The sequence below is a fragment of the Mytilus californianus genome, unplaced genomic scaffold (genome assembly GCF_021869535.1).
Source record: "Mytilus californianus isolate M0D057914Y unplaced genomic scaffold, xbMytCali1.0.p SCAF_3, whole genome shotgun sequence".
Classification (NCBI taxonomy): Eukaryota; Metazoa; Mollusca; class Bivalvia; order Mytilida; family Mytilidae; genus Mytilus; species Mytilus californianus.
The window spans coordinates 5,267,118-5,294,340 of NW_026262679.1; the positions used below are offsets into that span (position 1 = coordinate 5,267,118).

The 27,223-nt window shown below is 32.1% G+C and overlaps 1 protein-coding gene across 2 annotated transcripts in view; it reads left to right on the forward strand.

Annotated features, from left to right (window-relative positions):
• Positions 1–3,153: 3,153 nt before the first annotated feature.
• The window catches only part of LOC127733869 (uncharacterized), a 31,968-nt gene continuing 7,898 nt past the window's right edge, over positions 3,154–27,223 (forward strand). Inside the window, exons 1-9 of one of the 2 annotated variants that reach the window (XM_052243314.1) lie at positions 3,154–3,365; positions 12,902–13,044; positions 13,678–16,883; positions 19,153–19,317; positions 23,709–23,876; positions 24,297–24,386; positions 24,820–24,901; positions 25,774–25,850; positions 26,969–27,106. In XM_052243314.1, coding sequence (XP_052099274.1) covers positions 13,011–13,044; positions 13,678–16,883; positions 19,153–19,317; positions 23,709–23,876; positions 24,297–24,386; positions 24,820–24,901; positions 25,774–25,850; positions 26,969–27,106 — 3,960 coding nt within the window. In that variant the 5' untranslated portion in view covers positions 3,154–3,365; positions 12,902–13,010. Of the gene's footprint in view, positions 3,366–4,662; positions 4,768–12,901; positions 13,045–13,677; positions 16,884–19,152; positions 19,318–23,708; positions 23,877–24,296; positions 24,387–24,819; positions 24,902–25,773; positions 25,851–26,968; positions 27,107–27,223 lie in introns of those variants that run through there. The other variant, XM_052243315.1, reaches the window with a different exon arrangement.

Consider the following 27,223-nt stretch of genomic DNA (forward strand, 5'->3'; position numbering starts at 1 on the left):
GATTGGTTCCTAGACAAAAAATCATACAAAAAACATTCCTTATATTGGATGCCAAGAGGTCAATCTATAACAAGGGACTTAATTTTGCAGTGATATTTTTTGGAAATAAAACTTTTTATTAGAAGTCAAGATCTAGGACTAATATATAAGTGGAATAGTCCAAGTAAAGACAAGATGATATAGCATACAGCTGTGGTTATACTTATAGCCTCAAGTTTACATTGAAAAATGTGTAACGTGTTCCGATTAAATTTTCTATTTGGAAAGTAATCCTGAAAGGAAAAGATTAACGATAGAAAAATGTTACACAAATAAAAAGAGATAAAGAGATGGATCTTTGAGGAAGCAGAGTTATGCATTTTCAACTTACACCATCAAAAATGTGTGTGAAAGTTAAAAAGTACCTGTATTTGTCTAGATATTTAACCTACGAGAAGTTTGGATACATCCTGCAGTCATTGTCAACGCAGGTGTCTGAACTTCCTTCAAAAGATGTACATGTAATATATCAATCAAACAGGTAAGAATTTAAATGTTATGTTTTTGATATGTGAACACGGTTTTATGGAAATCTTAATTTCTGCTTTATTTATAAGAAAATGGGACAACCTATATGCCTAGGTATTGCTTTTTGTCGAGCCTTCGACTTTAGTCAAAAAAGCGAGACATAGCGATCCTACATTCCGTCGTCGTCAGCGGCGTCCACAAATATTCACTCTGTGGTTTAAGTTTTTGAAATTTTAATAACTTTCTTAAACTATCCTGGATTTCTACCAAACTTGGACAGAAGCTTGTTTATGATCATAAGATAGTATCCAGAAGTAAATAATGTAAAAATAAAATTCTATTTTTTCCGTATTTTACCTATAAATGGACTTAGTTTTTCTGCCGGGAAATATTACATTCACTCTGTGGTTAAAGTTTTTAAAATTTTAATAACTTTCTTAAACTATCCTGGGTTTGTACCAAACTTGGACAGAAGCTTGTTTATGATCATAAGATATTATTCAGAAGTAAATTTTGTAAAAAAATAAATGCATTTTTTCCTTATTTTACTTTTAAATGGACTTAGATTTTCTGCCAGGAAACAACACATTCACTCTGTGGTTAAAGTTTTTAAAATTTTAATAACTTTCTTATACTATTTTGGAATTGTACCAAACTTGGACAGAAGCTTGTTTATGATCAAAAGCTAGTATCTAGAAGGAAATTTTGTAAAAAAATAAATCTATTTTTTCCGTATTTTACTTTTAAATGGACTTAGATTTTTTGCCAGGAAACAACACATTCACTCTGTGGTTAAAGTTTTTAAAATTTTAATAACTTTCTTATACTATTTTGGATTTGTATCAAACTTGGACAGAAGCTTGTTTATGATCAAATGCTAGTATCTAGAAGGAAATTTTGTTTTCTTCCAGATAAAATTACATTCAGTCTGCAGTTAAAGTGTTTAAACATTTATTAGATTCATAAACTATCCTGGATTTTTACCAAACTTGGACTGAAGCTTCTTACAATCAAAAGATAGCATCAAGTGGAATATTTTTATTGATTTACTTCCTCATTTTTTGTAGAGCCTGCGATTAACAGAAAAAGTAGGCGAGACACTGGGTTCCGTGGAACCCTTACGAATTTTTCTTTAACTTTCTGCACTGAACTTATAAGCAAATAACTATGGCAGTCTTTTAATCTCCAGTGTAGTATAACATGATAATGTATATCCAAATACTTTGGTATGTTTTCACATAATTAAATTTCCCATTCAAGATTGGATTTTTTATTAGATACAAATGTTTGCTTATCCATCTATAGTACTTTCCTGTTTTAGCATGTTTCACATTTCTTTTATTAAATCTCTAAATAAATGTTTGGTTTCATGACCAGCTTCATTTCATTTTTTATGAATTACAGCCTAATCCTCCTGCAAGGTGAAAGCTTATCAGCCAATCATTGAAGACCTAGCAATTGTCAGGATGAGCAACATCATTAAGTGCCTTAAAATAAATTGGTAATATGTGGTATTTCATTAGATATATTTCTTAATGTACATCCAACAAGTATACTTTTTTTACCCTATGTCAACTGGAAAAATAGACATTTTGCTACAATCATAATTCAAGTTAGCTTTGTTCAAACTTTGAGAAAATTGTACAGTATACTGTGACATGAAAGCATGTTCCTTCTCTATTTTTATGGCTACAAGGGAACATTTTTTTACACAGTACTTAGATGTATAACAGATGCTTTTTTTTATTTTTGTGATTTTATCTTTAGCCATTACAGATTTGTTATACCCTGTTCACACTGTATCTGAAATTTTAAAATTATTTTTGCTTTAGAATGGGAATATCATGTAGTCATCCTGTTCATTGATGATTGATTGATTGTTGGTGTTTAACTCCACTTTCAGCACACTTGGCTACTATGGTATATCATGGTGGTCAATATTTATTGGTGGAGGAAGCTGGAGTAATGTACCGAAAGAGAACCACTGACCTTCAACAGAATCACTGCCAATCATAGTACAATTAAGATCAGAGTCAAACACACCTTGCCTAAAACAGGTTTCAAACTCACAATCTCAGTGTTGACTGTTAGTAATCACTTTAGATGAAATACTTAGACCAATCAGCCATAGAGGCCCCAACTGTTCATTGAAACTGTGTTTTGGAAATATAGTTTATGGTATACTACTGTTGCCTTTATTTATGGAATTTAGCATAAAAAATTAAAAATATCATATAAACACAAAGACCTACCTGTCTCAAGGAGGAGGTGGATTGACTTTACAAATACCAATAAGAGGCTACAGTTGGCAATCAGCTGTGAAACAATTCAACAAAGTAGACTGCAGGTGTGCATACAAGAGTAAATGTTTTACAGATGACAACTGGTAACAAAATTTGCTGACTTTAGACAGACATGTAACCATATGTGGTAAGGTGAATCCTTATCAGATTTCATTGGTCTAATTTTATTGCGTAAGTGAAGATACATTTTGAAATTATAATGACTGGTAAATACTGAATAGTGTTTAAATAAGCATAGAGGTAACTAAATGTCATCAATGATTCTATATTGTAAAGTACTTTGACTTACAGCTATACAACATGTTTTGTTCTGCAAATAATGGTATATATATTTTTCAGATTGAGAAGTTGGTGTAAATATGACATTTACATAAGCTAAAGACGTAATAGTTAATAATGTGAAGATGATATTTGATTCTTCCCTAAGTTTCCTGATTGGTTTATAGTTAAGAAGTCAACAAGTGGCAATTACTTTTACAAACTCAAGTGGTCTTCTAAAATGATGAACATTTTACAAGAGGGATTTACCAAATGCAGGTCATATGTAGTATAAAGGTAATTATAATTTGTATTTATTTAGTTTATTAGGAGTGGCACATTGTATACAAAAATATTTTCTCTGCATTATCAAATATAGATAATTGTACTTAGATATCCAACAGACATTATTAAAGCTACAGCAATTGATCATATAGTAAACATTTCATGAAAAAAAGAATGTAATTTTAGGGGTAGAAAATGCTAAAATCAGACCAGAATTATATTACTTTTTGTATGAAGAGTTTTTTAAATTAATATTTAAATTTCAAGAAATTATGTGAATCCATTGACTATGATGACATTGCTGTTAACTTTAATGTCACTATTTCGTTCTATCATTGTTGAATCAATGGAAGTTATAAGAAAATATTATATTTCTGTCATAGTATGGCAAGTAGCAGTCTTCTTCAAAAGAAAAATTCTACTAGAAGATAGACCCTAATAAGATAAAATTGTATGTAAATATTTTTGTTGACTAAGAAAGAATATGTTCAAATTCTTTTTGAATATTCGTATTTGTTGTATGCATTTGTTTCACTGAAATTTAGCATCCAATAGTTTTAATCAATTCATCAATATATTGAAGGACTTAACTCAAAAGCTTTTTCTATAATGGATGTGATGCTGCTTCTGGTGCATGGTCAAAAAACACTTAACATACTGGTTTATGTGACTACATGTATTATTAACTCAATTTATAATTCATGTTTTATGTCAGTTGTATTTCTATTTTTTATTTTTTATTTTCTTGTGTATTGTCTATTGCATTTGTGTGATAAAAAAAATCAATGTACTGATTATGCCTATAATGGGTCCTCTATTGGAAATAAAATTTATCTTATCTTATCTTATTCTTATTGGGTACTAGTATTTGTATAATAGTTGACAAATGACAGACAACCTAACTTAACTAATGTGACATAAAAGTGGCTTCAGTTTTAATTCAATGATAGTAGAACATGCATGTTGATTGTTCTCTTGAAACAATATTTTACCCAACTTTTAAATTCAGACAAAAAACTTTCTGGCCCAATAGATTTATTCTGGTGTTGATATATTCAGTTATCTCTTGCAAATACTCAATGTTATTCTGTCAAAACTTAATAACATGATTAAAAATAAATGATAAATAAGATATCAGTATGTGAATGTTAGTTTACATAAGATTATGTAATATATCCTCGGATGTTCAAACAGGTGTTCATATTATGCATTATTAACCATTTCTTGTGCATATTTTTATAAAACAGAAATATTTGATTAAAATATTTTTTTTAGGCTTTTTGTAGCTGTTAAAATATCCACAACTTAATTTGAAGGTTATGGATTGCCTTGATCTTGTTTATCTCATTGAACTAAAGGATAGCAGAAATACCATAAGGTCGACTTCATACCTTGACTTACACTTTGAAAATGAGTAAGTTTCAATTGGGAACTTCACTTTATGACTCATTCCCTCTTTTTTTTTATGAATGAACATTTCCAACCATCTGCATTTGGAGTATATATCACCAAGTTAATATGATATTTCAAAGCTTTGGTTTCCTTTCAGGATTTCCTTAATATGGAAATGCTGCTAACAAGAAAACTACTACTCCTGTTAAATCGAAGTCTATTAAACCAAGAGTTGCAAGTAGTGAAGTTGAAGTAATCTCTTCAAAAAAAAACTCGGACGCCATTATTAGTAGGTTTACATTTATTGAATATCTGTTTCACAGATGATGACAGAAATGTTCCAATTGTCGTAACCACAATCCCGTACTCTTTTCTTTCAAGGTGACCTACTGAAGTACACATGTGTAGCAGGATCTGCTTACCCTTATGGAGCATCTGAGATTATCCCCAGTTTGTGTTGGGGTTCGTGTTGCTCAGTCTTTAGTTTTCTATGTTGTGTTTTGTATACTGTTGGTTGTCATTTGATCGTATTTCGGGGTTTTTTTTCGCCATGGCATTTGTCAATAAGTTTCCCTTTGGTATCTTCCGCCTCTCTTTTACAAATATCATCAAGATTTGGTTGACCATTATAACCAGATTTTTCTATGAATGACACTGCATATTTTACTGATGGAACAGAAACTTATAATTGTTTAAGTTTTTGTCTGGGTTCATTTGCTCAATATTTATGTTTTGGTGTTTTCTTGACTATTGTTTGTCTATGTTTGTTATGCTTACAGAAAAAAATGTGGGAGTATATTGAATAATCACTTTGTTCATCCCTCATTCTGTCTGTATCCAAAACAAATGGTTTCCAGGTGATAACTTGAGTATCCCTTGCTTGGTTGAAATGAAACTTATACTGTCAGAAGATAGAGGGAAGGGGAAGAAGCCTATTGCTTTTGAGATCAATAGGTCAATGGTCCATTCACAGCTACTAAAAATAGAAAATATTTTAAAACAAATGTTTTACAGATGGTAACTTGAGTTTCCCTTGCTTGATAGGATTGTTGTTTGTGTCCATTCCTGGGCCAGTTTCTTTTTTCAACCAACCCTGTATCTGTATCCCTTCTTAGTGAAACCTGCTTAGAGGGGATAGTGATTGTTGTGTCCATTCCTTTGCAAGTTCCTTTGTCAACCAACCCTGTATCTGTATCCCTTCTTAGTGAAACCTGCTTAGAGGGGATAGTGATTGTTGTGTCCATTCCTTTGCAAGTTCCTTTGTCAACCAACCCTGTATCTGTATCCCCTTCTTAGTGAAGCCTGCTTAGAGGGGATAGTGATTGTTGTGTCCATTCCTATGCAAGTTCCTTTGTCCACCAACCCTGTATCTGTATCCCCTTCTTTGTGAAGCCTGCTTAGAAGGGATAGTGATTGTTGTGTCTATTCCTATGCAAGTTCCTTTGTCAACCAACCCTGTATCTGTACCCCCTTCTTAGTGAAGCCTGCTTAGAGGGGATAGTGATTGTTGTGTCCATTCCTATGCAAATTCCTTTGTCAACCAACCCTGTATCTGTATCCCCTTCTAAGTGAAGCCTGCTTAGAGGGGATAGTGATTGTTGTGTCCATTCCTATGCAAGTTGCTTTGTCAACCAATCCTGTATATGTATCCCCTTCTTAGTGAAGCCTGCTTAGAGGGGTTAGTGATTGTTGTGTCCATTCCTATGCAAGTTCCTTTGTCAACCAACCCTGTATCTGTATCCCTTCTTAGTGAAACCTGCTTAGAGGGGATAGTGATTGTTGTGTCCATTCCTTTGCAAGTTCCTTTGTCCACCAACCCTGTATCTGTATCCTCTTCTTAGTGAAGCCTGCTTAGAAGGAATAGTGATTGTTGTGTCTATTCCTATGCAAGTTCCTTTGTCCACCAACCCTGTATCTGTATCCCCTTCTTAGTGAAACCTGCTTAGAGGGGATAGTGATTGTTGTGTCCATTCCTATGCAAGTTCCTTTGTCCACCAACCCTGTATCTGTATCCCCTTCTTTGTGAAGCCTGCTTAGAAGGAATAGTGATTGTTGTGTCTATTCCTATGCAAGTTCCTTTGTCAACCAACCCTGTATCTGTATCCCCTTCTTAGTGAAGCCTGCTTAGAAGGGATAGTGATTGTTGTGTCCATTCCTATGCAAGTTCCTTTGTCCACCAACCCTGTATCTGTATCCCCTTCTTAGTGAAGCCTGCTTAGAGGGGATAGTGATTGTTGTGTCCATTCCTATGCAAGTTCCTTTGTCCACCAACCCTGTATCTGTATCCCCTTCTTTGTGAAGCCTGCTTAGAGGGGATAGTGATTGTTGTGTCCATTCCTTTGCAAGTTCCTTTGTCCACCAACCCTGTATCTGTATCCCCTTCTTAGTGAAGCCTGCTTAGAGGGGATAGTGATTGTTGTGTCCATTCCTATGCAAGTTCCTTTGTCAACCAACCCTGTATCTGTATCCCCTTCTTAGTGAAGCCTGCTTAGAGGGGATAGTGATTGTTGTGTCCATTCCTATACAAGTTCCTTTGTCAACCAACCCTGTATCTGTATCCCCTTCTTAGTGAAACCTGCTTAGAGGGGATGGTGATTGTTGTGTCCATTCCTATGCAAGTTCCTTTGTCAACCTACCCTGTATCTGTATCCCCTTCTTAGTGAAACCTGCTTAGAGGGGATAGTGATTGTTGTGTCCATTCCTATGCAAGTTCCTTTGTCCAACTGCAACTCCTACAACCTGAGTGACTGAATTTCAATGATATATCCAGATAATCTTTAATACTTATAGGCATAAGCACCTCTTATTTGAACTTTTGGTCTGTGTTATTTTAAGAGTTTCCCATAGCTAAACATGAACCTGGCCATAACTGTGCAAATTAAGGGAACTGGTATATGAATTGTTATTTCTGCGCTACGGTTTTCACAATGATGAGAATGTTTTTTGAGTTAATATGGTCCTAAACAAAGTAAGTTCTGTCTAAAAGAGCATTAGAAACTTGTTTATACTCAACAAACATCCATTTCACAGTCTATTATTTAAAAAAGTGATAAAAAAAATTGTTTTTTATTAAAACAAGGATTTACTGTTGAAATAAAACCTAGACTTGGCCAATCCTTAATAATAACTAAATGTCATTTGTATTTATTTACACCAGCCTCTCTTGTTTATTTGTGATATTCACTTAGAAAGACAAGGTGAAATTTTTATCTTTCCTCATTAGTGGGTTATTTAGATAATAGATATATTGGCTATCTAGTAAATAATATTTAATTTGTCCAATGTCACATGATTTCAGAATTTATAATTAACTCACTATAAGGTAAGATATGAATTATTTTAAATTTGTTGTTTTAAATTTAAGCCTGTCTTCAGCATAATATTTCCAAGAAAGTCTGTTTTATTAACATAGTAATATACATTTAATAAGTTTAAGTTACTTAATGACACTGTACTTATATTACTGTGGATGTCTGTTCTCAAATAAATCCATTTATAAATGTTTTCTTATTCAGTCATAGGAGCACAATTTTGATATACAAGCAGTTGTTTTCTTTTTTCATTTTACTTGTACTAGATAGCTGTATTGAAGCATTTTTTCAGGATTCCAATTTCTGTTTTGTTATTCTAAGTCTGATTTGTTTTGATCTTTAAATGCCATACATTAAGATCCATTATTTTATTTTTAAATTAACACAATTATCACTGTGATCAAGTGTAAGTTAAAACCTTGAGTTTTTCCTGTTTATTATATAAATATTATCTGAAAAGGTAAACTGGTATAAAATACTGATGCTGAAAGAGAGCAGATTACTTATACAATTTTTGTTTTTTTATAATATGGTATGTGGACAAAAGTCATTCTTTTTTCTTTTTTTTTTTTTTCTAGTATACATTTTGTTTAAATCTATAAATTATCAAAAAGATATTTTGAACTTATTTTACCCTGATTTTCATTAAAAATCTCAAAAATATTTTGAAGCTCCTTATAATAATTGTCACATAACTTTAAGAATTTGATATTGATGAATTCATGATTTAGAAACAAAGGGTGTGTTAATGGCCATATTTGACCCCAATTTTAAGTAGACTAGTTCATGATAAAAAATTTGCATAAATGTTCATAAAACTGAAATAGAATTATCTTTGTTGAGCATGCCATTTACATTCTCAAAATTTGACAAAATCTTGGGGATTTCGATCATAATTAGGCAAATTGCAGACGGTTCAAGAAACTGAATATCATTTTTTTAACAATTATAAATGCAATAATAGCTATTTAATCCAAATTTTAACTAGAAACTGGATCATCATCAAACCCTTTTTAATTTGATGTCAAAATACAACTATAAACATACAGTAACTTGGGACAAAAATATTGCCATCACTAGGTATCTGTTACCCTTTTAAAATTTTCACAATTCGTTTAACTTGTTTAAAACTATGAGACCATTTTGAACCTTTATAAAGATATGTTGTTTCTTTCTTATTGGAAAATTTCATAAACTTGCCTAAAATAATGTATTCCTAAACTTGCCCAAAATAATGTATTCCTAAACTTGTCCAAAATAATGTATTCCTAAACTTGCCCAAAATAATGTATTCCTAAACTTGCCCAAAATAATGTATATGTGTTTATTCTATTCTTCAAATTTAACAAGAAATATGGCCAGCACTGTCAATGCCTGATTGTAATTGGTCATATTTTTAAGGTTTGGAATATTTAGTCGTTTTCCTAATGTTAATTACTCTGGTAATATCTTGTTGGTAATTGGAGATATTAAAAGTGTAAAATATACACTATAATACCAATAAGTGTTGGGAGATAATTAACAAGAACTATTTTTTTAACATTCAATATGAAAATCATAATGAGTTATCTGAAGCCTATCATTAATATTATTGACGCAGGACCAATATAAAAATAAGGAGATGTGGTATGATTGCCAATGAGACAACTATCCACCAAAGTTCAAATAAAGTGGATGTAAGCAATTATAGGCACCGTATGGCCTTCAACAATGAGAAAAACCCATACCGTATAGTTCGCTATAAAAAGCCCGGACATGAAAAATATGAAATAATTCAATTGAGAAAAATAACGGCCTAATTTATAACAAAACAATATACAAAAAACAAATATGACAGACGTGAACCAACGACAACCACTGAACTACAGTCTCTTGACTTGGGACAGGCACATAAAGAATGTGGAGGGGTTAAACATGTTTGTGAGCGCTCAACCCTCCCCTGACCTGGGACAGTAGTGTAATAGCACAACATAAGAACAAACTATAAAAATCCAGGTATATTCATGAAATTTGTATACTGTAAACAGGGAAATTTTCGCGGCAGTTTTATTTTCGCTATTTTCACAGTAAGAGTTGAAACGTGAAAATAAAACGACCGCGAATATTTCAAGGAAATCCGAACACGAATATGAAGACCATACATGAATGTATGTCATTAGGATATGTAGATGAATGATTTAAAACATCGGTTTTACCAAGGACTCCTTGGTTTTACAGGCGACAGATCTTTACCGCAAAACAACTTTATTTCTAAAGGAAAGTCAATTTTAGATATCAAAACTTTATCTTATGATAGTCCTAATTAATCTAAGTGGACATTAGGGATATTGCTAAATAAACAACTATCGTTACAGTTATGTAAATGACACCTGTATTATTAGTATTATGGACTTTGATGGACCATGTTTTGAAATGTTTTTGAAAAGTAAAAGAGTTGTAGCTGATGACTTGCAAAGTACACATTTGTCTCCCTTTGTCTCATCCACTTGATATACATTTCTTTATTAGAGATCATTAGAATATTAGAATCAAACTTTTTCTTTGATGAGTCTGGTGGAAAATAATTCATCTTACATCTTAAGTATGAAGTGGTATTAAGATATAAGTCGTCAAATTGTCTGTCTTCTCACGTTTTAAGTAGCTGATTATTTGCATTGTACTATAGTTAAATTTTATCACTTGGAACATAATTATGATTGTGGGAAAATTTGAAAAAAAAATTATTGAAACTATTTCTTCTAGCATTTGTCAACAGCTAATAGTTTGTCGTTTCTACATAGAAATAGGTTAATGATTTTTGGTCTGTGGAATCATTGTAAGGTGTACATGTTTGACAGGGTTCTGACACCTTTCCTTTTTTGTGAGCATTTCTGTGAACTTTGCAAATATTTCTTCATACCTTTGTCCCTAGTCAGCTTTGTCCATTTATCAGACCTTTTTGCTATTTTAGGAGCATGTAAAAAATAAAATACATTGAGATGAATGCGTGACATAGAATATAATAATTTTTGGTTATCTGTGTGAAATTTTACATCTAATGATTAACTGCATGTATATAAAAATGCTAGGAAAGGATGCTTATATTTTACATGCAAGTATTTATGCAAGCACTGCAAGTCTTTTTCTAATATTTGATAAAAATATTAAAAAACTGTTTTATAACAAATCACCATGTGTACCTTATTACTTCAGCTTTATTTAACCACCACAAAGCTTAATGTCTACAAAAAAGCACATATATATTTCAAAAACATTTCAAATCATTTCAAAACATGTCCCATCAAAGGCCATGATACTAGGTATGCAAATTTCATTAATATACTTTGTCCTGAGTCACCAATATTTATGATAGGCTTCAAGCTGTTATCTTTTATTTCATTCAAAAAGAGAATGTATTTGGTTATACTTTTATGGTGAAATTACTTCTGAGGACTTATCTTCTATGAGTAATAGGTTATTCTGAGGACTTGATCTTCTATGAGTAATAGGTTATTCTAAGGACTTCATCTTCTATGAGTAATAGGTTATTCTAAGGACTTCATCTTCTATGAGTAATAGGTTATTCTGAGGACTTCTTCTATGAGTAATAGGTTATTCTGAGGACTTTATCTTCTATGAGTAATAGGTTATTCTGAGGACTTCATCTTCTATGAGTAATAGGTTATTCTGAGGACTTGATCTTCTATGAGTAATAGGTTATTTGCTGTGAAGAATGATTGTATTGGGTCACCTAGCATACATGTGCATCAGATAAAGTTCACCTGTCATTTGCTTCAGTGATTTATCAGACATCGAAGGAAGGAAAGTTTTGGCCTTTAATTTATTTATGTTTATGCCTTTCTTGAAATTTTACCGAGAATGTCTGAAATGAAGTCACAATCTTTACTTTCCTTGAATTTACCAGTGTGTAAAGCTTGTGTGATTACACCAATTTAATAAAGAACCCTTTCTCAGATGTTGCCTGTTATCTTTGGTATTAAAAGCCTTGGTACTTCTCATCTCTCAAGATAAAGGTTATTAAGAAAATTTAACACAATGGTAATATTAATTATGTGGAAAACAAAAGGGCCTGGAATGGTGTAATTTTTAATCAACACCATTGTCCTATATTAGTTATATATAAAGTTGAATTCATTGATTAGTCGTTTTTACGTCATGCAGACTAACAAATTGGATTTTTAGTATTCGTATTGTCATCTGATAAAGTCATGCTGATTATAAGGTACAGTTTTCTCTGCATTCAAAATTTTTCTGTTTGAAACTTTCCTGGTTTTCTTACTACAACGGGAAACTACATGTGACATATACTGTTTTAAAACAAATAGTAGACTTTTAGATTAAGAATGCTGTACATTACGTTTTCTTATAAGTAGTTGGTTAATGTGTATATAACTGTGTTGCTGTATAGACTATATTCTTCTGTGTAGTTGTGAAGATATAAACTTAGGCCCACACATGCAGAAGAAGTTTTATTATACACATATTTTTAAATCCGTTGCTCTGTTACACAGATATTCTGTGTTGCTCCAGATAGTAGAAGAATTTACTACAAAGAAAGAAAAGTAAGAAAAATTGGTATCGGTATCGGATTCGACCCGGAACTTGTTCACTATTGGTAATATTAATTATGTGGAAAAAAAAGGGCCTGGAATATTGTAATTTTTAATCAACACCATTGTCCTATATAAGTTATATATATAGTTGGATTCTTTGATTCTTTGTTTTTATGTCATGCCGGCTAACAAATTGGACCTCGTTATTTTTACTTACTCTGCTGTGTATTAATGAGAAAAGATCAGGATCACAGTTGCATTTTTTCATTGAAAAGATTTCTATATTTTGCAGATTGAATGATTAACAATGAACTAGATATAAAGAACCTACTCCTAGAAGTGTTGTTTAACCTCAGAGGATGGCAGTATTTACCCACAGACCACATAATTTGGACTAAGTGATGTCAAGCATCAGTTTCCTTTTAGTTGTACTTTGTAAGTACTCAAGTGATGAAACTAGGATGTCATCTGGAAAATCCATTCAACAATTTAGTACCTATTCTTTTTTGTTATTATACTTCCAGTGTCCTCCCCTGAAACTCAATTCCAAAATAATCAGACTCTAAAAGCATCATTTCAAGCTAGTTATTTCCCTTGCTTGAGAGTGAATATTGGTTTTGGCAAAGACTCAAGCTGCTTTAAATCCCTTGTTTAAATCACCTTTTGAGTAATGAAACATTCTTGTTTATAATCTGCAGTAATATAATTAATATTGGATTATTTATTGACATCCTACTGATTCTCTGCATTTCCATTGACCTATAGTATTTCCCAAGGGAGATAACTTCATTCAGTTATAAAAGAGTAGCTTTGATAATGCTCCATATTTCTGGCTAAAATTTCAATTTAGTACTAAAAGTTGCCATTATTGCAATGTATCATATTTATGATAATAAATAGAAAGAAGAATGTCTTTTTTCTAAAAAATTATTCATTCTTATTATGACAAAAAAATTTGCATAAATTTAAATTTTCCAACTTGCACAAAAAGAATACTGAGTATGAACAAGTAATCAGTTAACATGTTTTAATGTTTGAAACTTTAGAAGACTTTTGTTGATATTTTAGGTCTTGGAGGTTGGCAGTACGGAACAGGAGTCCCAATTATCATAGACAGTAAGGACTCACTTCACATCAATCATAATAACGGACTAGATAGTGAAGGAAAGGAAGTCATATCCGACATTACTGGTGTTCATCATGAAGACAATGCCCATGGAATACTAACTGCAAGTGGAATAGACAATGACCAATTTGTAGTTCAAAAAAGAGGACATCATGCTGATGAAAACAATGCTGTTAGTCTTAACAATAACACTGAAGAACAAATTCTTAATATAACACATGATATACACCTGAATGATAAGTCAAGGCAGCATGGGAACAATGAACAAATTGTTAATGGAAATGAGCAAGTGTTTCATATATCTAACGATAGAGATGAAAACTTAGAACTAGATCGTCATCACCTGCCTCCAGATGGACACAAGATGGCACCGGGAATAGATGGTCAAATGGTACCAAATACAGAGGATTCACATGTTCATCATGATAGGTCTGTTAATGTTACAGAGCAGGGTAGTGACCATGGGACTGAATCAGAACTTAAAGCACCAGAGTTAGATGAGCATTATTTTAGACATGGTTCTGAGATTACTGATATGTTGTATGATCCATTTGTACAAGACTACACTGAATCAGTCAGAGATCTGCCTGATATGAATGGTGGGGAAGAAAACTGGCTCTCAGACAGTGATCAGAATGGTCATGGTACAGATAATAATCATCTAGGAGAAAGTGGTCATAGTATAGAGAATAGACAGCATGGAGAAAATGGTCATCATGTGGAAAATGGTCAAAGTGGAGAAAATGGTAACAACAGAGGGAAAATGTCTGGAATTATTCAGCATGGAATTGATTTTCCTGTTACTACAGAACATGAATCTGTAAGACAGTTACCAGAAAGTCATGACAAGGAACCAGTACTTAAACCAGACAGAAAGGAACATATAGAAGAGCCTCATTTTGAGATCTCAACTGAAAATGTGAGACATGAAGGTCATGTTGTAGTTGTTACTAAACACACTGACATTACAGAGGAAGGTGGTCTGATCATACCTGATGAACATAAAGGGGAACATAGTTCACATACTACAGAAACTAGAAGACATTTACCTACTGTAACTGAGGAGGAGGTCTTACCTCATCAACATGGCCATGATATGTTAAGGACAACAACTAGGAAAATAGGACCAGAGATAACTGAAGGAGGACATTGGGAAGGATTGTTCAGAACTACCACCAGAAAAATAGAGCCTGAACTCACTGAAGGAGAGCATTTATTACCCCATGATGGTGAGGGAATGTTCAGAACTACCACAAGGAAAATGGAGCCTGAAATCACAGAGGGAGAGCATTTATTACCCCATGATGGTGAGGGAATGTTCAGAACAACCACAAGAAAAATAGAGCCTGAAATTACAGAGGGAGAGCATTTATTACCCCATGATGGTGAGGGAATGTTCAGAACTACCACAAGGAAAATGGAGCCTGAAATTACTGAAGGAGAACATTTGTTACCCCATGATGGTGAGGGAATGTTCCAAACCACCACTAGAAAACCAGTATCTAAGTTAACTGAAGGACCTCAACACAGACAGATCATATCTAGGACCACAACAAGAAGAAATGAAATAACTGAAACAGAACATTTATTTCCTCATAATGAATCAGAGATATTTAAAACAACACAAAAACCAGAACCAGAGGTATCAGAAAGAGAATTAGTTACAACTGAGATACCTGAGATTACTGAGGGGCAACATGGGGATTCCATGCACACATCATCATCTTACAGTACACCTTTAGTAAACACTGGAACAACTATCAGGGTGGCTACTGGAAGTACAAAAATCATACCTAATCATGAAGGGCCAGTCATTATGAAAACAACTAAGAAGATGACACCAAAGGTAACTGTAAAGAAGAATCCATTCCCTGATGAGTTCACTACATCCAGTAATAAAATTACCACAAGAAAAATAGAGCCTGAAATCACTGAAGGAGAGCATTTATTACCCCACGATGGGGAGGGAATGACCCATACTACCACTAGAAAACCAGTATCTAAGTTAACTGAAGGACCTCAACACAGACATTCAGGTGTTAGTATACACAGCCAAACAGAGCCTACCCATGGTACTACAGAGTCAAGTTTTAATGAAACACTTGTTTCACCATCCATAACTCCTACTGGAACAATTAGAGTTAGCAAATTACCTCAGAGTATATCTTCTGAAAGTTCCTACATAATAGCACCAAGTTCTACAGAGAAATCATCCACATCTCCAGAGATATCAGTACCTGAAGTAAAACTGCAATCAAGTTTTATTGTATCTTCATCTGAAATGTCTACACCTTCTATAAGTCAACAGCAAACTGGGTCATACACGAGTCAATATTTTAGTATAGACTGTTTTGATTGCATTTCTATTTCTCCACATCTTGTATCATCAATGAATGTTTTATCTGTTTTAAGTTCAACAAAGGATATTATACAGGAAATTACAGGAACTGTTTCAACAAGTTTACCATCTTATACTGAATTGTACTCATCTGACTTTAATACTTTACAGGGTATAAAAATAATATCGTCAATCTTATCCAGCACTGAGACTACATTACCAGACATGATCACAACCTCAATACCAGAAGTCTTTGAAGTTTCCTCCAAATCAAACCACAAGAAGTCTATAGCAAGTGAGTCAACAAATGTACTGACTAGTTCTCAATACAGACCAACAACTTCTTACATTGGTTCTACAGGAATATCTACTATATCAACAGAGGTTCACTTACCAGAATCTGTTACTCCTACATCTAACCAACATACTGCTTCTTTTACTCCTACGGTGACATCTAACCAACATACTGTTACACCATCAAAGAACAAAGACAGACCTACATCATCAATATATATAAATATAGACATGAAAATGACTCTGTATGAATTCTGTGAACTACAGCAGAATTTTGTGTCACAACTAGCAAATATAATGTACAATACTCAGAAATCTAAGATTAGTCAGGAACAAATAAAGTTACAGTACCCTATAGCAGATGATTGTGACCAGCCTTGGGATAATCCTAAGGAGGAGGTGGAGATACAGATATATGTCTTAGATATTACGGGAAAACTAGATAGAAGTCTGACCATTGATATGGCCAAAAATATCAAACCTGGACTGAAGTCATCAGAATTATATGGGAAAAAGGTAAGTATTGATTAAACTTATATATCATTTAAAGAAATGTTAAATTATTGTGAAGAGAATGCTTAAATGGAAAGTTGATAATAATATTATAAAAAAGTACAACTTATAGTCAAGAATAATAAGGTTCTTAAAATGCTTATTAAGCTTATAATAATTGTTGGGTGAAGCACATGTGTCTATCTGTTCTGTAGATCCAATTAATATTTCATATTGATGAAAAAACTGTCAGAGTATATGCTTGCTACCAACTGGCCACCATTTTGTTATGTTGCTTATTCTATAAGTTGGTTTTCTTGTATGTTTTTAGAATTTAAAAAGATATTACAGTTGCTTACAACAGCTTAACATATTCTATAAGATATATTTGAATAATAGACCTATGCTTGAATGAAAGAATAAGTTAAAAGGCCAGGGGATATAACTCTTGCTCACATGTTTTGATTCAGGAGAAGATAATTACTTTAGAGGAAACCAATTTGTTTTTACATTATTTTCAGAAATATAAAGAAAATGATAAAAAAAACTATTTTTCATTTTTATTCTTGAAAGTGATAATGTTAACAATCACCATCATAAAACCTTATAGAAATATTTTTTTATTTCTTTGGACAAGAATGATTTCTTTACATGTGTGAAGGAAATGCTTCCCTTCAAAAGTAGATAATTAGCCATCCATAAGCAGTTGAGCTAGGGAAGTACTTCTTTAGCTCAGTTCGTTAGAGCGCTGACTTGTAATACATAGGTCACGGGTTCAAGTCCTAGAAGAGAAAATGTGATTTATTTATAAGAATCACCTCTCTCTAGTTACACATACTGTATATGAGAGTAGCTTTCTCATGTTCCTTGGTAATAAGTATATTGACCTCTTTCAGGATAACTTTTTTTAAATCTGTTTTCAAAGTAATATCAGTATCATATTTGTTGTTATGTATATCTCCTTACAGAGAAATATAGATTTTAACACTCCACTGGAATAGATACCAAGAAAGCTATTAAAACACCATAAGTTATGTTGCTTATTCTATTAGTTGGTTTCTTATAAATATATTGCAGTTGCTTACAACACCTAAACATAAACTAAATGATATATTTTAGAAATTTGTAAGAATGATAGCCCTATGCTTGAATAAAATAATAGGTTAGTTGGACAGGGGAGATAACTTTTGTTCATATGTTTCAATTCAGGAGGAGATAATTACTTGAGTAGAAACCAACCTGTTTTGAACTATTTTCAGAAGTATAAAGAAAAATTAAATAAAAAAAAAAAAAACTGAAAGTGATGATGCAAACAGTCACCATCATAATGACTATTTAATGATTTTTTGTTTGTTTGACAAGAATCAATTTCAAATATGATATATATCAAATAATAAACTGTTGACACAGACATATGTCTCGCCTTTTTGTTATTTTGATAGTAAAATGCAAATGTTGAAATTAAAATAGCAATATTTTAACATGTAAGTTATGCAAAATATTCAAAGTCAGTAGTCCTAATCACAAACTAATACATGTCAACTAAGCAAAAGTTTCAAAGTCAATAGACCATGACTGAGGAGGAGGAGGAGGCCAAATAATCTCCATGGAAATGAGATGTGCCAATGCTAATTCAACTGAATACCAAATATCATTGACCTACCACTAGTGGTTTTCCACAAACTGACCTAATCACAAACTAATACATTGTTGACGCTGCCGACACCGTAAAACAGCATACCTATGTCTCGCTTTTGACTCCTTCAAAGCGAGACAATAATGAGATTAGTGTTTTCATATTTCTTGAAAATAAGTACATTAACATTTTTTTTACAAAAACTCTCTTTCAGGATAATTTAAGAAAATCTACTTTAAAAGAAATATCAGTGACATATTTGTTGTAATTTATATCATCCTTTGATATATAGAGTTTACCACTCTACTTGAAAAGATACCAAGGGCTCAATTAAAAACCATAAGTGGAAGAAAAAACACAAAGCCATGACTAATAGAAAAACTATGAAAAGACATTCCATAAAATACTACACAGAAAACTAGAGCTGCACCAACCCTAAAAAGAAAACTGAGGTTCTACAGGAAGGTGGGCAGTTTCTGCTCCTATAGACATCCGAAGTGATTTTCTGGTGGATGAAAAAATTATTACATCCAGCATAATGAACTTTTTCACAAAGTCGCTTAAAAAAATTAGAGAATTCTTTAGAATTTTGGTGACAGTAATGAGTGAAGAATCAGAGAAAATTATGTTTCATAAAACTATTGTTGTAATTTATAGCTTGAGAGTGTAAAGATTGTGAATGAACCAAACATAGATGAAATGCATCCTACAAATGGACAGAGTGCTTCAAAGATAGACGAGGAAATAGAAACTGGTATTACAATAGCCATTTCCATCGCAGCTGTAGGTGGCTTCTGTTGTGTGGCTCTATTGATTTTGCAGGTATGGTTTCATGAATAGAACTCCATATTATAACTTTGAAAAAAATTTACCTACAGATACAGATGGTTTTTTTCCCTAGATCAATGGAGAATGTGATATTTAAAACTATGTTTAGTTTTAAGTATTATCAGCTTGGATTCAATATAAAAAAAAATATAAAGTAGAAATAAGCTATTTCATATGTTTCATTTAAATACCATGATTTCTCAGTTAAAGTAACACCAATACTTCACATGTGAAAAAGAACTTGTATTTTACTCCTCTGAAGTCATACAACAATAGGTGTTGTCAACGACAAAGAAATTGCATCAAAAAGAAGAGAGAAATCTTTGAGAAAGATAAATTCCATGCATTTTCTATTCTTATGTGATGTTCTTCTTTGCTTTGGAAAACAAAGCCATGTTCTTATATCCAATAGAACATGGGCTGAAAGTGATTGATGTCACAATTGAAATTGCTGTGGCAGATGTTTTTTAAACAACGCTGGAGATCAAAATTGACATTTGTGTTGGTGTTATTTGCTAGGAAATTAAATAATATCATTCTTAAAGTAAGTCAACATGTATCTGTTCATTTTTTTATACGACTGCAAAAAATTTTGTGGTCGTATATCGGTATCGTCGTCGTCGTCTGAAGACACTTGGTTTCCGGACAATAACTTTAGTATTAGTAAATAGAAATCTATGAAATCTATGAAATTTATACACAAGGTTTATAACCACAAAAGGAAGGTTGTGATTGATTTATGGGGTTATGGTCCTAACAGTTTTGGAATTAGGGGCCAAAAAAGGGGCCCAAATAAGCATTTTTCTAGTTTTCAGAGAATAACTTGTGGAACGGTGTATGGATCTCTCTGAAATTGTACAACAAGTTTCAATACCACAAAGGGATGGTTAGGATTGGCTTTGGGGTAATGGCTCAAACCGTTAAGGAATTAGGGGCAAAAAAGGGGGAAAAACAAGGGTTTCCTTGTTAATGGACAATCACTTTTAAGTACAATGTTAAATTTGGATTACCTCCCTTACACTGCTTTAAAATTATGTATAAAGAAATTTTGTATTGTCTTGAGGTGATTAGCTGTCAATTTATTTTTAGAAGTTACTAATAAAAATGCTGATTAAAGATATATTATTTTTAGACATGATTATGTATGTCATTTTCTATTTTAAGACTTTTATGATGTATTTAAATGGGTAATACTCTAGTTCAGGGAAAGCTTGTTCGTGACCTAGAGTTCTGAGTGGGTAAAGCGTTTAATTAAAATTCATGCGAGAATATGCAAGATTTGGATGAACTGGGGGCAAAGTCATTTGGTTCAAATTAATATTCGATGTAAAGGATGCCAGCCGCTTTCCCGTTTACCTGTGAAGTCGTTGAGTGTCATCTGTTTTTTGGTTTATGTTTATGTTTAATAAAGTAAAAAAAAAATATTGTGTAGAATTTCGAGACCTAGTGTTTGAAAATTACGGAGAAAATTGGGAAAGAAAATTAAAGGAAACTTGAAATTAACCTTGCAAATAACCAAAACAAAATGTTTGATAAAGAAGGAACGAGGGCCTACAAGTCCCTGGAAGCTTCCAAGAACTTCGAGGAAGTTTATGTGCAGAAATATCATCTTTGGAGATGGAGAATAATTTCCTGATACATGCTGACGTAATGGCATTTATTGCCAAAAACAGTATATCATTCAACGGTGACACATAATTTATTCTCTTTGGCTTGTGTCGGTCGGATATAGATAAACAATTTAAACCATGTGATTGTCATGTAATACGGAGCTTTTTGAAAAGTTGTTTCTTGTCATAGCACAAAGCTAGTCGATATAATGAATGATATTATGCGAAGTATTCAATAAACTATAACCATGGCTTCATAAATGTTATGTTTTCAATATTGTATAAATAGTCTGATCGTTAAACCTTGGAATAGTACATACGTTCCTTGTTCAACCCATAATAAAAAAATTCCCATAAAAACAAGCAGCTATGTACAGTTTGTCGTATGGAATTAAACTCTTAGCAAAAAAGCCACACCCACTAATAAGCTATACAATGTCTTTACTCGGACTGTTGCATTTTGAAGAAACAAGTGAAAAGTCCAGCGCAATGTAGAACAAAACAGTTTTAACATTCATATATCATTATCATGATCTTGACCTGCATGGATATGCATTTAACTTGCAACTGGATGATTAAACAAAACGGTCATTGATGACTGCATGAAAAACTTTAACCTGAGACAAAACCTGAATTTAACTGTTAAGGAAAAGCGAAGTCCATTTAGTTATAAAATACAGAAAAATGAAAATAAATATTTGCAAAATTTTGTCCTGGATACTGTATTTTGGTCATGAAGCTTCTGTCCCAATTTCCCGAAATTCCATTATGTTTGACAAAGATTTTGATGTAAAACAAAACTTTAACCACAGACTGAACCTAAATGCTGACGCAGCCGGCGTTAACGCTGACGACGGAATATAGGATCGCCAAGTCTCGCTTTCGCGAAATAAATTTCTCAAGCTTGACAAAAAAAGGGATGTATGTCAAAAGATCCAAGTAGGCAGTTATTTCACTCATAAATCTTGAAGATCTCCTTGCTTTCGACAAGACGACTATCATTGTATTTTGTTTTTTTTTTTGTCTAAGGGGGGTACTTTTTTCTAAATTAATTGTATTATAACAATATTTTTTTTCACATTTATTATCATTTTTCTACCTATTAACGTGAATTTTCTGACACAAAAATAAATATACAACAGATCTGTTCATTAAAAGTATGTAATCAAATGCCAAACTATATATATGTGTGAAAATTTACTTTCTGAAGATATAAAAAAATATATAAAGTATCTTTTATTCTGTTTAAGATCTTATAAAATCTCATTGAAATTAACTAGATATTCTGCATACTATATTATGTATGCTTCACGATAAGACAAGATAAAATGCTGAACGACCCAGATCCCCCTCCTTTCAAAATTGTCAATATCTGATGCATTTGAATTAAGCTCGATACCTTTATGTAAATTTAATACACGCATGCAGAGACATATAATACAATGTTATATGTCTCTGACGCATGCAATCAGAGCTAGTATTTTGAACATATGTTTTAACGGTAACTGTCAGAACATGATTATAATTATTAAGGGTATATTAATTTTGTCCAACTGTCGCCTGTTGAGATACATAGTTTAAGGTAAAACTTCATGATACCATATGGCCTAGGTGTTGATTGACTTTTATTTTTATGACCTAAGATATGGTAATGAAATAGCACCCGTAACTTGTTGAATATATCTGCTAAGTGAACATCACAGCATGAATCTGTCCATTTTTTTAATTAAGATTAATTACCATATAACGGTCAAAATAGTCTGTTTTAATCTGTCAGTGTAATCAATCACTTTTTATAAATAATCTGATTACAGTAATAATGATGCCGATCTGATAAATCAATAAACTGATAATGCCCCCAGCTCATCAAATCTCGTATCTAATCATTTTTGAATTGAGATAATGACCATATCTTGAGGGAAAGATTTTTTGATTGGAAAAGGGGAGGGGGAGGGGAGGTGAAAAAAAATGGGGGGGGCGGAGGAACAATTCTTTTTTTCTCATTACAGATTTTAGAAATTAAAAAGAAAGGGGGGGTAAATTTTTTTTTTTGGGGGGGGGGGGGGGGGGGGGGGGGGGCAATTCGCAACAGCATAGTGAATTGCACAAAAGCAAAAAAATTGAATATAAATTCAAATCATATAACCAATTCTAAGTTCTTTGACTACAGTTATTCTGTGTCAGAAACCTATTATGTGTCAAACATTTAATTTTTTGCCTTAACTGCTCAGGGTTGGACCTCTGCAGTCGTATCCAGCTGCGCTCGGCGAAGCAATTTATTTTATCTTATATGGTTTATTTCTTTTTTTATTACGTTTTGGCTTCATTAATTTAAAATGGCTGCCTTTCAAACATGTGTAAAAGGTCAGCCTCCAGGTACAAAATCTAAAAAAAATTTCCTATTAGAATTCAAATAATTCTATCATGCCATACTCTATGCTCATTTTAACATGGGTAGGCATTATATTTGTCAATATCTTTACATCCTGCTAAAGCTCGGTGTAAAGATATTGACAAATATAATGCCTAACCATGTTAAAATGAGCATAAAACATGGTTTGAAAGAATTATTTCTTAATTTGATTATATGTAAAGTCAATGTAATAAAAAGAATAAATTAACCAAGAATTCAAATATCAAAAATATTGACCTACTCATGCAATAGATGTATGTATGAAGTAATGTGTTGGTCAGACACTTTTGGAATATTATTCCATATACAATTCTTGGATTAGTTTGTCTATATTTACAAAGTATTTAGAATCTGCTTTACAGTTGATAATTCACAAGAGAACAGGAAAAAGAATGCACCCCTACTTCCCTGGGAGTGGTAGTTGTTCCAGCCGATTATCTACCAGGAGTTTGAACTCAATAGCTTTGGGGGTTGTATCCAAGTCTCGACCCAACAGTGGACTCTGGAATCCAGGTTTAGATATCAGTGATGTAAATATATTTTAGTTATCATTATAAACACAGGGGATGATCACTTTACTTCATTTAGTGATAACAAAACTATAGAAAGCATGAACATGAAGTAAAAAAGTTTGAAAGTAATTAAATCAATAAAATGTCAGAGGTGGAATATTGATAGAAGGCAGTCAATGTTTTAATGGTGTAAGCTTTTGAAAAAAAAAGTAAAATAACAAAAATACCGAACTCCAAGGAAAATTCAAAACAGAAAGTCCTTTATCAAATGGCAAAATCAAAAGCTCAAACACATTAAACTAATGGAAAACAACTGTCATATTCCTGACTTGGTACAGGCATTTCCTTATGTAGAATAATAATAATTAAAAAATATTACCCAAAATGCATTAAATTCTGAAGCAGTGAATTTAATTTAAATTTTTGTTTACTTTTCAGGAGAACTGTAATGATCCATCTCATCCACTAATGTATTCAACACTGACAGATTTTTCCTTGGAGACTGATGCTATCTGTCAAGAATTTCAGGTAGTAAATGTCAAAAGTGCATAATTCATGTGAAATAAACATTATTTGTAATTAACCAGGCACTTATAATTGTTAAATGTATCTTCATACTATTTGTTAAAGATTTACAGAAATTTGAATATCAAAAGTAAAACAACAGATAACTGAAAAAAATTGAATAATTGCATCTTTGAATGACACTTTTAATGGAGTTTTTTTTTCTTTAAGTTAATCCTATTTTAATTTGATATATGAAACAACACATGTTGTGTCCATCAAAAAAACTTAAACTTGGATTCTATGACAAATTATCTCCCCTTATTGCTTATTGAATTTAAAAGTTTTTATTTTTTTATATTTTGGTTGTGTTTCATAATCTTACTTTTTATCTCATGGAATTAAATGTTAATTTTGATATGTTTTTCATGTCGTTTGCCTTTTTATTTATAAATAGTTGATTCCAAATGAAACACCTAGACTGTCATGTGTGCCAGTTGGAGCAGAAGATAAAAATAGATTTGCCAATGTACTTCCATGTAAGTTTATGTCTGCAATGTCATCAACTTTATACATTGAAAAACATTGTGTGTAAATATATTTCTCTAATTCCTTGCTGATTTATCCTTTTCCTGACCTGTTGATTATTTTTATTTAATCAACGTGTGGCTTGTTTCATCTCAGTTCTTAATTGGTCAAAATTCGAGTATGATTTTAAATTTTTTCTTGCTTTCCTCTGAATCTCCTATTATGACGTCATGAAAAAAAGGCAACCATGCCTGTTGACATCACATAAAAAGAACACATCTTTTTGCAATTCATTCAAAAAGAAGGATTAGAATTGTCTATATATGTCTAAAAATCATTAGAGAAACAGATTCCACCACCAAATCTTATGCAATATGATATTTATCCACTCTTGACAGTTGAATTATAAATATTTAAAATGCTCGACGAGCCTCACATTTTAAATTTGAAAATTTAACTGTCTTGAGTGGATAAATATCGTATGACATTTGATGCAGTGGTAGAATCTATATTCAAATTCAATCTCTGATATTGCTTCTTTTTATTTAATTCATTTAATTTATTATATTAAATCACACATAGAATTATATTATAACAGTAATAACATATATGTCAAGATAGCAATGTTTATGTATAAAGGCAAGTCTTATGATAAAATCATGTTTAAAAAAAAAGTCTGTCTAGGGTTGACAGGATGAAGTTCTTAAAAAATAACCAACATATGTATATGACTAATAGTAAGGTTGCTATAAGCTTACATACCAAATTGATAATAGAATCTTGTGTGTCTGATGCACTATAGACTAATAATGAATTTTAGGGACTTTAGTTTCATACTCATATCAGATTACATTGTGTAGCTACTCCTTTTCTTTGTATACAGTTCCACATTCCAGAGTAAAGTTACAGAAGATTCCAGGTGAAGATTTCTCAGATTATATCAATGCCAACTACATAACGGTAAGGATTAATATTTAGAGAGAAATTGACTTCAAATGGTTAACAGAAAATCCTCAAATATTCTAGGCCAAAACTACATCTTTTAATTGTGATTAGAGTTTTATTTGAAGTTTCTAATTCGGTAAAAGTTGTACAGCAAATTGGTTGCAATTACTTTTACCAGCTAAAATCAGAAAATGTATTGATGCTATATAGATAATAAAACTTATGACATGTAAGAATACAAGCCAATATAAAACAAACCATAAAATAATAATAATATGATGTTAAACTAAATACAGCTTGAAAAGTATAACTTACGGTAGATCGATACTGTTAAACTCAGCATCCATTTCACCCCATCTGGTGGCTGAAATCTTAGTATTGTTGCTTTAATAATATATTATGTAAATTTTATAATATATTTTTTAAATTTGTGAATATTAAGACAAAATCAAAAGTTCATTATTCTTGGTTCTTCACTTGTATAAACATTTTATTTGATTTTCAAAGATATTTTTTTATTAACCTGAGTTCATGAATCAAAGAATCTTGATTTTGTCAGGAGAGATAATAAAACTATTTATAACTGCAAATCAATCCACTTTTTTCAGAATTTTGGGTCCTCAATGCTCTTTAACTTCGTACTTTATTTGGATTTTTTCTTTTTTTGATTAAAGCATCACTGATGAGTATTTTGTAGACAAAATGCATGTCTGGTGTGCAAAATTTTAATCCTTGTACCTATGATGATTTTATTTACACTGTTTTGTTAATTATTCAAAGATGCAATTATTCAAGTTTTAAAAATTGGTAAGACTAAATGGAATAACCCTGACTAATTCTAACTTTTCGTCACAAATTTACTTATTTACAAGCAGCAGGGCCCTCTGTGATGGCTCTTATCACTATCCTTTAGTTCAGGTCTATACCAATATGACACTCTAGTCCTTAATGAAAACTGCAAGCTTCAAGTCACAGATTTTAGGTTGTCCATAGAACAATGGCCATGCTTAAAGGCCTTACTTGCACTAGCTGAAAATAAATAAAATGATTTTTTTACACTATTGAAGTATATAATTTGAACCCAACCAGTAGAATCTAAACAAGTGTTTAAACAGATTGTAATTTTTATATAGGGGTATAAAGAAGATTTAAGAGCTTACATAGCCACACAGGCACCATTGTCTAGTACAGCTGGTGATTTCTGGAGAATGGTGTGGGAACAGCAATCAAGGGTCATACTGATGTTAACTGATATGGATGAGAGAGGACAGGTATAACACTGTAAATTCAGAAGTTATCGCAAAGTTTTTATAATGCAACTTGTTGAGTATTGCTATTCATATTCTGATATCTGATACATATACCTGTATGCAGATTTCCTGAAATCG